At 36.1% G+C, this 14,978-nt stretch overlaps 1 protein-coding gene across 2 annotated transcripts in view; it reads right to left on the bottom strand.

Annotated features, from left to right (window-relative positions):
• Positions 1-3,369: 3,369 nt before the first annotated feature.
• LRP12 (LDL receptor related protein 12) overlaps positions 3,370-14,978 on the bottom strand; it is a 49,261-nt gene continuing 37,652 nt past the window's right edge. For both annotated transcript variants that reach the window (XM_005516968.3, XM_014256419.2), the window contains 3 exons: positions 10,036-11,137; positions 9,096-9,228; positions 3,370-6,584 (listed from right to left, as the gene is read on the bottom strand). In XM_005516968.3, the coding sequence (XP_005517025.1) occupies positions 5,721-6,584; positions 9,096-9,228; positions 10,036-11,137 (2,099 nt within the window). In that variant the 3' untranslated portion in view covers positions 3,370-5,720. The remainder of the gene's footprint in view (positions 6,585-9,095; positions 9,229-10,035; positions 11,138-14,978) is intronic.

Here is a 14,978-nt window from a genome sequence, read left to right as displayed (position 1 = left end):
GTGAGACCAGTCAGGTGCCCTTGTCAAAACCTCACAAGTTTTTAGAAGAGTCTGCTGGCTGCTTTCATGAGGTGGATTTTCAGATACAAACAAGTGCTAAAGTTTCAAAACCTAATCTCTAAAGCTTTCTTCAGTTGTAAAAGCTTTCCAAAACTAGCAAGCACGCCCCTTGGTTTTCTGTAATAAAACAAAGCTAAAGAACCTTAAGAAAGGAATTCATCCCCTAGTTCCACATCACCTGAACTATTATAAATACGCTCTCCTATGTACTGGGCTACAACCAAGATGCTAGTGCCAGTCTTTCCCCAAATATATCAGCAGAGATGCAGCCCATTAGCACCCAGCCTTGGATCCCACATGTGACACAAAGGAAGGCAGCCAAAGGTGTGTGTGCTGAACACCATCCTACTTTTTAGAGCAACAGTAAGTAGTGACTGTTCACTCATTTTCGTAAGGCTAATTGCCTTCTCCTCTTTTCGATCAACACAAATGGTGAACCACAGACAGTACAACCAATAAAGAAAAAAGAATGAGCAGGAATCCAGCACAGGAGCAATTAAGAAACCCTCATACTATGCACTTTGCTCTTTTCACTGTTCATTGGTGCAAAAAGGGTCCAATAAAATGTCCACTTTCGAAATATGTGTGAGACAGTTCAACTTGGGCATTGAAGTTCAAAGTCTCACAATGCTCTGGGAAAAGAGAGTCATCACACCTGTCAGTTACTTCCCAGTGTATAATCTCAGTCAAAAAAATGAAGTTCTTCGGATTTTTTTCAAACTCCAAGGAACACAACCACAAAAGCACAGTGATTAGTTATTTTTGGAAACTCTTATTTTTACTGGTGTATTATCTAAAAAAGCAAAATATTAGTTGTATTTTCTCTGATTCTCAAACTCTACATCAATTGAAGGAACACAGTCAGAATTATAACTGCTGGCCAACAGAGTAGGTGAGAGAAAGCAAAATTGAACATCTCTGCTCCTTAGCATGCCACTGAAGAAATAGGATGCCAGTTTATGACATTCCTCACTATCCTGTATATTGTTCCTGGTTTTCCTCTGGTGGACCAGACCTACTTCCTCCAACTGTGGCTGTTCAAAGTGGTTCTTAACTAACCACAGGAAAGACGACAGATTTAAACCAGTACATTTTACCAGTTGTTTTTCTTCAATTTTATACACCTGGAGAAGCAGATAAACCTGTTTCTTAATTTCTGTTGGTATACCTTCAGATGCATGATTCTTTCATTGCACAGGTACAAATGCAATTCCACTAAACCTCTGTAATACCACAAGTCAACAAAGTTGTGATGGAATCTGAGATTTCTGCTCTGAATCCAGACACCTGCCTCTCTTAGATAATACACAATGTATGCTTATTTCAGGGATCATGTCCTTATTCCTTAAAATAAGTTTTTTCTTTCTCCTTTACATTTTTCATAAGAAACCCTTATTATTTGTTAGGAAGTCCACACTGAACCATAACTCCTTCTTTCTTTCTCTTATATATTCTTGATTTGACATGTCCTACACCTTATGGTTTATTTTTGGGAAGGTCTACTGCAATTGATTGTCTCAAAAAAAAAAAAATCCTTTGTGCAGTGTAATACATCTATATTCCTTTAGAGTTTCTATTCTGCTTTATTACAACTTTTCAAAAATTCAAATTCAAAATCCAGTGACACATCTTTTAATCTTTTTTTTTTTTTTCCACTTCCTGTGTTTTCCACCCATTTCTCTCCTACACAGGCAGCATACAGGATTCAACCTGAAAAACTTCACTTGCATTTGAGTCTTTTCTTTGGTTCTTTGATAACAGGATGCAACTTGGTCACAAGGAGAAATTAATGCTGGAAGCTAAACTCTTCTGCTAGATTTACTGTGCATGTAAAAATATCACAAACACTAATTTGTGCCCGGATATTCACAAAGATTAGCTAAATTGTGTTTACAGTAAATGCCCTTTCTCAGAATGCGGTTAGGAATCACTGACACTGCTCAGAGCGACATCTCGTATTTCCTTCTCTGATGACATGGGGAGTCTTGTCCACCTGAATTATCAGATAATGCTTCAGTTTAGTGAATTCTACATTCTCTTCCCCCAAGTTACTACTCACCAGCCAGTGGGTACTGCATATGAACAGAAACCTCAGCTAGACATATTGACATGAATGTTGTGCTTTAAAACTTCTCTGTATCAAGTCCAATAATTATGGACTTTAATTTACTTGGATGAAGGAAAAGCTAACTACAACAACGAAATCCCAGTGCAGGATAGAAGAGGAAGAGTTTCAACTCTCAATCTGCTTACCTCTACTTGCTTTACCACTATGTACAAGACTTCTCCCTTGTCCTTTCAGAACACACCGCATTTTGGGCACTGGAACTGTAGCTGATGTCCTGGAGGAATTCAGTTACCAACTGCTTATTTTCAGAAACTCACAAGGGAGGAAGAAAAGAGATAGTCAAAAAATCCCACAAACTGACAAAACACTTCACAAATAGCTTCATCACAACTACAGGAAGATTAAAATGTTTGACTTAAAGCAAGATTTATGGGAAATGTATAGCATTTCCTCAGGACAACTGTCACAGTTAAATATCTGGAGATGTATGTAGGAGAATAAAACATTTTCAGAAAGGAAGCAAAACGTCATCCCAACAGGAAAAAACATGATTTGATCTGCAGTGAGTATTTAATACATAATTAAAACAGTATTTGTGTCCCAACCTGAATTGATTTCCCTGGACTGAATCCAAGCTTTGGCACAAGTTCACGCTTTGGCATTTGGATAGAAAATGGAACACATAATAAAGTAACTAATTCCAGCATCCACTCCAGCAGCCTGTTTTTAAAGAAGAGTTATCAGCAATACTTGCTGAACTTGTACTGAAAATGAACTTTGCTTTGGAAACAAAAGTAAAGCCCTTGCACCATCTGCAGCTCAGTCAGCCCCACCCCCCCTTAATGTTTCAGTGCAAATCAAATGACAAAAAAGGTGTGGTATGTGAAAAAGAACAATGACAAACTCTTTACATGTTTAAATAACTTTACATGAGGAGAAAACTTGCCTCACAATAACCTAGATTCTTCAAAGCTTGTAGATTAAAGTGATTTATTACAGAAAATGAGCTAATTCCACAGTAAATAATTATTTTCTTCAAACTGCCCTAGTATTGTAGCACAGCTAAATTAAGAATCAATTAAACAAAACACTAATTCAAGCTCTCCAGCATAAGAAGAAACAGGGCAGTAACCAATAAAACCAAACTAAACAAACGCAACCAATCACTCATACATTTCTCAAAAGAAAAATCAATCGCTCCCTTTAACACCACTAAGAAAAAAAAAAATCACTGCAACGAATTCACCTCATACAAATATGAATTTTATTTACAATTTTCCAAATTATCAATCAAATCCAACTTCTCAGTTAAATGTGTAACATTTGTCCTTTAAAATAAAATAAACATTGTGTTCTTTTTACATCTGCAATATGGAGTCAGTCCATAGGTACATGCTATTTGGGGCATCTAATGGAACAAATTTAGATCATCGTGTGTGTTTAACACTGAAGGTATTCTGTGAAGACTCTTTCTTTAAAATTTATCTGCCTCAGGGACAAGCATTTCCACAACCACTTTAGGAAGGTTTAAAAACCCAGCATTTTATACCAGGACATATTGTTCACATGTACTTCAGGGTGTGTTACCATATTCCTATTGCAAAGCTGCCTGCTCTATAAGCAACACTACTGAAATCAGACTAAAGGTTACCCACAGATTTAGATATTATTCAATGTGAATAAAAATGGCCATTGATGACTTTTACTTGAGTATGTGTAATTATGGGCCAACTTGTACCTGATCTGGTACCAGTGTGATGTGATCTGTTCTGAAACTTGAAACCGCATGGGTCATTATAACAAAATCTTTTACAACTGTATTGCACATAAGGTTCCTCAAAAGCACAAATCTACATAATTGCATCCTGAACTCAGAATTTACCTGCTAACTATCATGAAAAAAATCAACCAGATGGTAAAATACTTTATTTTTCTCATCCCAGTGTCTGTGAATGAAGAGAAGAGGGAGAAGATATATACACTTTGGAATATATTCAACTGTTTGTTCCTCTGCACGTGATTTGTACTTCAGAGATGAGGATTTAAAAAAAAAATAAAAAGCCAGACAGACCTTGGATTTATCTTTAAAAGTACCTCAAAAACATAACAAAAATTCAATTTAATTTTGATACATATTAAAATTTTTGTCAGTTCTGCCCGACAGCATAACACGACAGAAATGCACAAGACTTTAAACATGCTTTAAAATGACATTCAACAAAGTATTTAAAATTTAATAAATAGCATACAATCACACACAAATACATTTCATACTGGATCTTTAAGCCTACTAAAAACAGACTGGCAAAGAATAAATAAAACAGTAGTTGACAGTTTTGTTTTTAAAAGGTGTAGTTTCTTGTTGTCACACTAGTAGCCACATATTAACCTGCTTATCACAAAATTGGAAGTTATGAGCTTTTTTCCTCACTGATTTGTTTTGCTCCAACATGTAATATCATAAAAAAATACACTAAAAGGGTTTTCTTTTGGTTTTTTTTAAACAACCAGTCTGTGACCAAGTAAACCAGTTTTTAAATACAATGAATAAATAGGGAATTAGTAAAGCAAATTCAATTGCAACAAAAATGCAACACCCCAAGAAAAGAGCCATGGAAATATATAGCCATTGCAATATTAGACAATAATAGTACTTAAAGTGATAGTGCTTGTGCACTAAGCTCATTAGAGACCTTAATATGATTTTAGTGCAAATCCCTTGAGTCCAAACAAGCTTTATACCCTACAGTATTAGGGAAAGATCTATTACCAGTTGGAACTTATTCTGTAGTGTATTTGTACATATCGGATATTTAAAGAACTAACACGTTGTAATATCTTCGGCCCTTTTTTACTTCAAATCAAAAAGACTAATGACTGGGGATTTTACATACTATTTGGCTTGTACCATATTAGATTGCAGTTTAGGAAAGTCAGTGCTAAAAAAGCTTTTGCCATCAGTTTATCTATTATGCCTAAATTTCATATATCATTGCATTTTGTACTTCTGAAAGAAAAAGAATGCTACTGGAGAGAATTTCTCCTCCCTTTAATAAGTTCACATTATGATGAAATTCAAGAATATTTAGACAAAGTGTTGAATAAACTCAAGAAAAAAAGTACATATTTTACATTAACAATCCTTACCAGTATTTAGTATATTAAGTTACAAGTATGTTGGCAATAATACAACAGAGTCAATTCCTAAAGGAAAATAATTCTGTACAAATTCACCTGTTAATATGGGGTTAAACAGGCAGCCAGTAAGTCTTGAGCAGCCATGTTTCAGGTTTGAACTAGAGTACCAGGATAAACTAAATTTGAAACTAATGGGGAAAACTTCAGTTTAAAGAGTAATCAGATTATACTGGATACACACATTATGTATTCAGAGCCATTAAAATGTTCACTCTTATAGTTCCATAATGTCATCCAGTATAAGAAAAGTTTAATCAACCACACAGGCTAAAATAGCTTTAACATAATGTTGTCCTGGATTTTTTAAAACTAAAAACTAATTTTAACTGTGAAGTACAAAACAATGACAGATATTGCTCCAACTTGTACACAATCTTTCCTAAACAATCCGTACCTAGCAGAGTAATAATGCCTCATCGTCACTAGTTTCATTTTTCACTGTTGCCTCTAAGCAAGTGTCGGGTATCTGGGCAGTGTGCACGATGCCACAGCTCTCACAGGGGCCATCTCGACTGCATGACCTTACACTGTGATGTGTTGCACTGTAAGGCTGTCTAAGCCCTGGTCCTTGATCTGAGCTGAGATCAAGTAGAGGTCTTGAACAGTCATTCATGTCAAAGTCTGATGCTACATCAGAGACTGGAATTAACATTTCAACATCATCATCCTCTTCTCTTCCACTTACCCCATTATCAAGCTGTCTCAAAGGACTTTGGTTCTGATTCACTGAGCTTGATCTCCCTAAAGTAAAGCGTACCCAGCGTAAGCCTTGAGTCATACGGCTTAGTGCGCTCGAGAGCTGGTGGCGTGCGGGACTTGTGCTTGGGGGCTCTACACTTGTCACTTCTCTGCCACCATCCGTGGTACTGCTACTGCTGCTCTGAGCAGAGGAACTCCCACACGCTCCCACTGTGGCTTCTATTGCTGTTGCAGGAGGGACTTTTTGAGGCAAGGTGGCAGCAACACCACCAACTGCTCCTGCTGTGTCTCTTCTTTCATTTTCTGTGTCTGTATCATCAGATTCAACTGAAAACAAACTTCTGTGAGTATTATTTCTTTCAGCTTCTCTACTAGTACTTTGGCTGGCAACATCATCTCCATCTGCCGACACCAATGCCAACGATCCAGAATGACGTGACCTCGCAAAATTAAAAATTCGATTCCAAATGTTACTTGATCTGCCAGCAATAGGAAGTCTGATTGAGGTAAATCCAAGCTGAGATCGTACTGCCAGCCTCAGGTTTTCCAGAACTGAAGCCTAAATGAGAAGAAAAGCAACAATCAAACATTGACAGTCAGCTGGCGCTGTTCAAGCAAAGAAAAATTATAACTCTTGTGCAAAACAGCATTTAAAGAAGTTAAAAGTAGAATCTTAAATATTAGAAAATGTTATACCTTTCTTAATAAGGATCTGGTATATGTAGCAATAGGCTATTAAAAAAAAGTGGGCATGACAAAAGTCTAGATGGTCTAAAAGAAAAAAACATTATAAACAGGCAAATTAAGTGGAAATATCTATGCAAAGGCAATAAAAGAGCAATTACTTCTATAGAGGGTATATTTCTGTCCTAATCAAGGATCTCTAAATAAAGACAATGTGAAAAGCAAGGCACTGTAGTCTGGATATGGAACACTGATTGAAGGAAAGTACAACCACAGAGGCAGCAGAGCAGGCATACAAAATCTATTATAAACAGTCTAACCAATAAAGTAGTCACTGTGAATTTTAGAGTCCAGCACATAGAAACACGTCTCAGAAAGTTTAGGATTTGTTAACAAAGTCTTCCAGAAAGTGTGTACAGCAGCCTTACTTTCAAAAGCTACTGAAGAGACTGCTAGTCAACTTTAAAAATCCAGCTCTGAGGGCATGAATCAATGTTAGGCAGAAAGCACTACACTGAAATTAGAGCATCCAACATTCCTTCCTATAGCTTGAGACTTCTAGCAAGTCTTGAATAACTATCTTCAGCCCTACACAGATTTGCAATCATAAAATTAGTATTTTGCTGAAAACAAATTTTAACACACCTTCATTTAATACTGACTCCCTTCCCCCAACACTTCAGCATATTAAAAATCAAGTTTTATAATTTACAGAATTCAATTTACATTGCCTTGAGTTTTTACTAATGTTGTCTCCTCTGAAAAACAAAGGTTTTATGCACTGCAACTTCATTGGTTAAATATGAGTAAAGCTTTTATCATGGAAGCATGAATGTTCTAGAATGACATTTTCATTACATTTCATGGCCTGCTCACTACTATTTCTTAATTCTATGCTAGTTAATTGCTCAGTATAGTTACTTCAGTCTTCAAGGCCACAAGTCTTATTTGAAATACTGGTGCTCATAATGGGAATTCAGTAATACTCTCACTGTTCTATTGTATATGCATCAATATTTTATGGAGTGTGAAATCATGATTACATATAAATACTATGAAGCAACTACATTTTATTATGTTTAATTACAAAAGTTTGCCATATAATTCCAATATATTCTGAAATTAACTTAAAATGTATCCAAAGAAATAGTGTTTAATTCAATTTAAGTAAACTAAGGAGTAAAGAAAATTTCAGTAAATACAGATTTTTAAAAGCTCCAGTACCAGTCTCCGACTGCAGCCACTACATGAATGGATTTTTCAGAATTGTCCTCTCTACGAGGAGATTTCATTTTAGTAAAATCCAAGATCTTTACATCATCTTTATGGGATTTCAAGATGAAAAAAGGGTCTGAGCAAGCTAAGTTTTTCTAAAAATTGTAATTGTTCCTACACATGTTCATGTACACCAAACTTGAAGTGTCCCACAGAGGGCAGGCATCTGCAAGAAATGCTGGTTTGTCCCAGGTTACTTGCACTAGAGGATTTACACATCTGGGCATGACAACTGCACTGTCTACAGAGACTCTCTTGAGCTAACCCTACCTCAAGAGACTTGTGAACATAGACCCATCATAAACTGGTGAAGGTTAATTTTTTTGGAAAGGAGGACAGCATGCCAAATTTGTAAATGTACAGAATTGGTTTGAAACAGAAACATACTGATCTTTATTATATCCACACTAACCCACTGAAAAGGAACAAGGGGTTCTACAGTGTTCACTACAGACATTTGTTAAACTCATTAATGAAGTTCAGTGCTAATTTTGCAATCCAAAAAATCTTTATATATTTTAAGACATTTTTAAGTACTTAAAAAGTTTTTTGACAGAAATTAATTTATCAACCAAGTAAGAAATGCACTAATCATCCATCCACCTCTGAATCTGGATGACTAGAAACTATTAACTGCCATTTACTAGCTTTTGCTTTGTTACTCATTCATGATAATTTTATATTACACCCTGTCCTTCTCCATCTTATTATGCACAGCAGGCATGAATGCACCTACACACTGCGCATGTGAACTACCATTCTGCATTAGAAGTTTAGGTATTCATTCCCAAATCGCAAAGTGCCATCCTGCAATCCTTACTTTCACAACAGTAATACAGAACATACAATTAGATCTACCAATCTATTACTTTCCATGCAAGAGGGGTTTCTATAGTGTGCATTACTGGCATTATCAACAAAAGAAAGCCTGCAAAAGAAACCGTGGTGTTACCATATAATGATTCTGTTCAAGGGCTAATCATTTGTATAATACTATTGACTTGAAAGGAGAAAAAGAAAACGCTGTAGAGGAAAAGGAAAAAAAGTTAAAATATCTTTATTTCAGTCTCCTTAAAATTTAAGGCGTCTGCCTGCTATTTTGAAATCTTACCTGATTTGGGGAACAAACAGGGAAATCTTCAACTGGTGGAATTAAACCCTGGGCAATTAATTGTCCATAGGATGGAGGAGCTTCTCTTCTTAACAGTTCAGCCTCAACCCTTGACAAATGAGTTTCAAATGATCTTTCGAAGAGAAAAGAAATTTCACGATACATAAGATACTGATTATATATATATGTAAATGAAAGTACGTCAGACTATTATAATCTGAAATAAAAAATTCACATGATGAAGTTTTGCTAATTTAATTGAAATTTAATTGGCAAAGAATATAAAGTCATTCCTGTGAGCCTGTTCAGCTGAAACGAGAGCAAAAAAACCAACCCATCAACAAATTTCATAAAAACCAAGGAACAAGCCAGCCCAAGCCCATGGGCTAAATATAAAAAGCACCATGAGTAACGCTTATATTATTGTAAAAGATTGAAGGATATGTAATCCTGGTATGAACTAGCCTACAAGAGAAGAAACATGCTGTTATGTACAGAACAGTGATATAAATTGCAAATTAATTAACTGCAGTTTTCCCACACTTCCTTTTTGGTAAAAAAAAAGCTTTAACCCTCTCTAGTGAAGTGATCAGAATGCTTCTATCCTCTTTTCTTCACTGGTAGAGTAGTCAGTCCCTGGAACAAAGGTCCCCAAGTTATGGCACCCAACTGTCAGAGTTCAAGGGGCATCTGAGCAATGCTCAGCCACAGGTCTTAGGTTTAGCTTTAGATGTCCTTCAAGAAGCAGGGAATTAGACTTTATATTCCTTATGGGTCCCTTCCAACCTGATAAACTCTGTGATTAACTAATCTCTTTTTACTATCAAAGGAGCAATGTCTTTACAAATCATGTGCAGCAATATCCATATGTCAATAAAACTACTTCAAGTACGAACAAAAGGAAACACCAGAACATTTAATAAAGTTCAGTTCCACTTACCTTCGCTCAAACATCCTGAGTGAGTACAATTTACAAGTACATCCCAGTGCAATGACAAGCAGCAATCCACAAATAAGACTCCCAATGACAGCTGCAGTTATCACTCTAGTGGGCACAATGACTGGGCAATTCTCTTCATCACTGCCATCGCCACAGTCATCTTGAGAATCACAAACCCAGCTCTCAAACACACAGCGGTTATTTTTACAGTGAAAATTGCCTGGCTGACAGAAGAAACAATTCTTTTCATCTGAACCATTAGGGCAATGATTCTGGTAGTTGCAGCGATCTGAACGAGGGTAGCAAACACCATTTCGAGAGCAGGGAAACTCATCTCTTTGGCACATGGTGCAGTTGGTTTCATCCCTTCCATTTGGACAGTGCCAATAGCCATCGCAGCGTTGCTGTTCTGTGTAGCACCCCCAATTTCCACCACACGGGATTTCCCAGGGCAAACAGAAGCCATCAACTTGATAGGTTGCATTGAACCCTCTTGCAGCATTCACTTTGTCAGCACAAAAATGCACTCTTATCTGTCCTGAGGATGAAACAACTGTGAGGGGAGCATGGGAGTCAAATGCTGTCAGTACACGCAACAGCCTCCGTGGATTCTCCTCTAATCCATCGTATATTTTGACATAGTCTCCATAACCTGTACCATCAAGTTTAAAATCGGTGAATCGCAAGATTACTTTGCGATGATCACCAGTGTCTATCAGCCAGGTGCAGTTGCTGCCAGGTGGATAGAAGTCAGGATAGTTGGGAGAACTGAAAGTACCATAAAAGTATTTTAACCACTGCCCACATGTTGGCACATCACAGTCTATTTCATCTCCCAGATCAAGACAATCAATGTTACCATCACATTTTAAAGATTCTGGAAGGCAAGTGTAAAGCTTGGTGAAGCGGGAAAGACACTGGAAGTGATTGTTCACACAAGGCTGAAAGGAAGAAGCTGTTGGAGGATTAGCTTTGGCACAGATTTCTTCGTCCGAGTTGTCTCCACATTCATCCATATTGTTACATTTCCAACTTTCTGGAATACACTTTCCATTAGCACAGTGAAACTGATCACAATCACAACTTGGTTCATCAGATTTCCCTGAAAGTAAAAAAAAAAGAAAAAGAAATCTCTTAAAGTTTAGCACTTTATGGTTTGTGTTGCATATTTATATGGCCCACCAGATACCTCAGAAGGACAAAGCAAATGCCTGAAGTGTCTTTAAACCATGGCAACTTTCAGCAGATGTCAAGACAAAACAGTTTTTTCAAGTCAAAATTCCATCAACACATCAGCATGAACCTTATCCCTGGCTGATTTCAGTCAAATAACTTTAACCCAAACAAGAAAGCAATGCTCACTTATAGCTATTGAGAAATCTGACTTCTAATATGCTAAAAATAAGTTAGAAAAACACTCTCTCATCTCTCACTCAAAATACAGAAACATTTTGTGCTGCAGTACTGCTTATCTCCTCAAAATCTATCCAGAAAAGCAGTCAGACTCTCTTCTGCATTTGGAGGTTCCTACTTTGTACCAAAGGATCTAAGGCAAGAGAGAAGCTGACAGCTGAAGATTTCATATTACCACCAACCAAAGAAAGAAACCTCTGTCTTCTCCTTTTCCCACTGTTTGCTCCTGCTTCTCTAGTAGCTATGACGGGAGTGCACCAAATGCAAAAATGCACACTTGCCTTTACTCACTGAAGTTCCAGCCATATTGAACACAGAAGCATAGCTGGGATCCAAGTTATTTCAGCTCTGCAACAATTCAGCTGGGTCAAACACTGCTGTATCATTTTCAATTACTCTTATTTCTACCAACCAAAGTACAGACTGTAAAACTTGCTAAAAAACAAACTGCCATGGTCAAAATCTTTAAAACAAGTCTGCAATGCAGATGGTCCTACACAGCAGTAATTCAGAAAATAAACTAGACAAATATACATTCATTCTAATGTATTCATTCTAATAAGAAACACTATGTTTTAATAAGGAAACAGGAAAGACAGCGTAATGAACTCACTGAAATCCTAGTGTTTCCAGGAGAAGTATATTCTATCTTTTTTTACAAGAGAACAATTCAGATTGGAATGGAAGCCATCTAATAAATTTATTTCCTCAAAACAAGGCCAATTAGTGTTTGATTAGGCTCTTTAGGGCCTTCTCCAATCAAGTACTTTTAAAGTTCCAGTCCTTTACTATACAACATTATAAAAATTTTCGCAACTAGCTTGAATTTTTCTTGCTGGAACTAACCTGCTGTGATAGGTCAAGTCATATCATACTTCTCCTTTTTTTCTACTTTAGTATCTCAGAAAGCATTAAAAATGAATACTCTGACTTAAAATAGTAATTTTTCTCTAGAGAAGTACAATTCATAATTTTTAAATTTCACAAATGCTAAGGCTTTTAAAAAGTGAGTGCAGGAAAAAATGAAATCATGAAGAGTGATAAATGTTATAAGCACTGCTGAAGAATGTTTAAGTCTACAAATTTACTTTCAGAGACTGAAGCATGAAAGGAGAGTAAAATATATGTGCTGCCAGTTACTAATTTTCAGAACATGTCCATCTCACTAAAAAAAATAATCCAAAGAACAGATGCAGTACAAATGATACCGATGCAGTACAAATGATACCATCTTCTTGTCTTGCTACAGGTATTTAAGTATTTACATATATAGTACACTCACACACATACATATGATTCACAATATTGGTATGGCAAAGTTGGAACCTTGGCCTTGAATTTAAAACCTGTAAAACTGAACTGCTAGACTAGTCCTACCTAAATTGAGTGACTATGCTCCACAGGTGGAGTAATGGAATAGTAGGTAGGAGATAGTAGAATATGCATCACTGAACCTGTTCAAGTACTGATTTTAATCTAGCTCAGTCCTTCTGCACTGAAGAACCTGGAAGAGGTTGAGAAGAAAGCTGTAACATGGAGTTATAAATATTGATGGGAATACTGCAGTGACAAAACAGGATACAATTTCAAACCAAGGTCTTCCTTTGACAAGCTTTGAAACATCCCAGAAAAGAGTTGGAATACTTGATCCTGATTTTTAATCACCAATCCTTACATGAAGAAAATTTACCTATGAATCAAAAATTAAGAGTCTTAAAATGATAAGAGATGTACTAAATAAGACTAACTCTGGGAGCTGTACCACAGACTTCAGGTTAGCAGAAAATCATTAGCAGCACCCATATACAGTTCTAGCAAAAGGACTAACACAATTCTTCCTGGCATTTATGGTGGCCATTGACCTCTATGCTTTTAATAACTTCCTTCTCCACTCTACATCACCATTAGTAAATTCCATCTCATTTCAAATCCGGTAATTAAAAAGGCTGATAAATAATAAGTGTGAGAGGAAGATAGAGGGAAGAAAGACAAGTGGCACAAAATTTACTTTCTAGTCCAGTAGCCTTCCTACCTGTAATGCTTTTTTCTTTCCTATTACTGGTTTAAGTTAAATATAAATATTTACCTATTATTTTCTTTAAACAAGAATTAATTCAAACAATTCACATGACCTATCTTCCACATCAGATTTTAAACATGGGGCTCCCTAATGGTCATGCACTTGGAATCTATACTGTTTCTATCATTCCAGCCCAGACAGGCCTAAATTGCATCCAAATAACTAACGTATTACTGTTTTTTCCCTTTTTTCTATGATGACTTGCCAACTTTGAGAGTAGCCCTAAAAACACTGAATGAAATAGACTATTGAGGTGTTAATCTGAGCACTACTGCATGATGCTGATGAGAAGAACCAAACATAATGGTGCAGCTGAATGCATAGCAGAAGTCTTTTTTGGACTCTTTCAGGAGTCTTTTTTGACACTCAAAGGAAGAAATGACCAGATGATTATTAAAGCAATTGTCAACTCTTCTCCTATATACAGGTCAGTTTAAAACATTAAAAGACCACTCTTAAAAACATTAAAAGACCACTGAAACACTACACTTTCACCTCAACTGTGAAGTATTTCCTAAGTATTGCATCGAACATAGGGAGCAAACTCAAGCTATAATTTCAGTAATGCTTATTTATTAAAAAATTAATAAACCTCCCCAAAATAAAATTTATTTATTTTAAAAAAGACATTTATAAACACAGGATTGAAGTCTTAAACACTTTAATCTACAACACACACTCCCTTAGAGAGAGCAAGACAACATGAAATCATCGTGAAAACCAAGAAAAATCTAATCCAGTATTTGGGATGATCATGCAGTAGCACACCATAATCATGCTCTTATGTAAAACTACCTCTTAAAGCCAGGAAAAGTTTGGAACTAGTCTTGACTGGCTTCCTCCTCTCTCTTGGCAACCTCTGATAGAACAAGAATGGCTCACAAAAGAGTCTCAAACTATCACTACTGGTAACTAGTTTTTATCATATCCTGCAATAAAACAAGAAAAATTTTGCATGTACAGAACCATGCCTGCATTTGGCTGGATAAATCTATCATATTAACATGGAAGGGTTTTACTAGATTTATTTTTTTAAAAGATAGTATGCCTTCTGGAAATGGGAGAAATTATGCAAATTCTGTGAGAAATGTAAAAAAAAAAAAAATACTGCCATTCCTTTCCTCTCTCACAGTATTTATAATACTCAGAAGTCTACCCAACTACTTTAACAAATTTATTTTAGCCTGATGAAAACATTTCAATATAAATTTCTTACTATGTTAAAAGAAATTCCAGGTGCCTAGTACAATTCGCTAACATTTTCTTCCCAAATATCATTCAATCTGCTTATTGTTACTCCTACTTTGAATATTCGAATTGTGCATGGGATCAAAATACTTTACTTAATCTTTATGTTTTCTGATTTCAATAGACCTTGAGGTGACTACAGAAGAGACCTGTAGTCAGTACTGTGAGAAGGAAGTAATTCTTGAAACAGGAAACAAAAAGT

This window comes from Pseudopodoces humilis, chromosome 1 (assembly GCF_049639895.1).
Source record: "Pseudopodoces humilis isolate 2021_Gansu_Grassland_sample_001 chromosome 1, ASM4963989v1, whole genome shotgun sequence".
In the NCBI taxonomy this organism is placed as follows: Eukaryota; Metazoa; Chordata; class Aves; order Passeriformes; family Paridae; genus Pseudopodoces; species Pseudopodoces humilis.
This window is presented reverse-complemented; position numbering and strand designations above follow the sequence as displayed.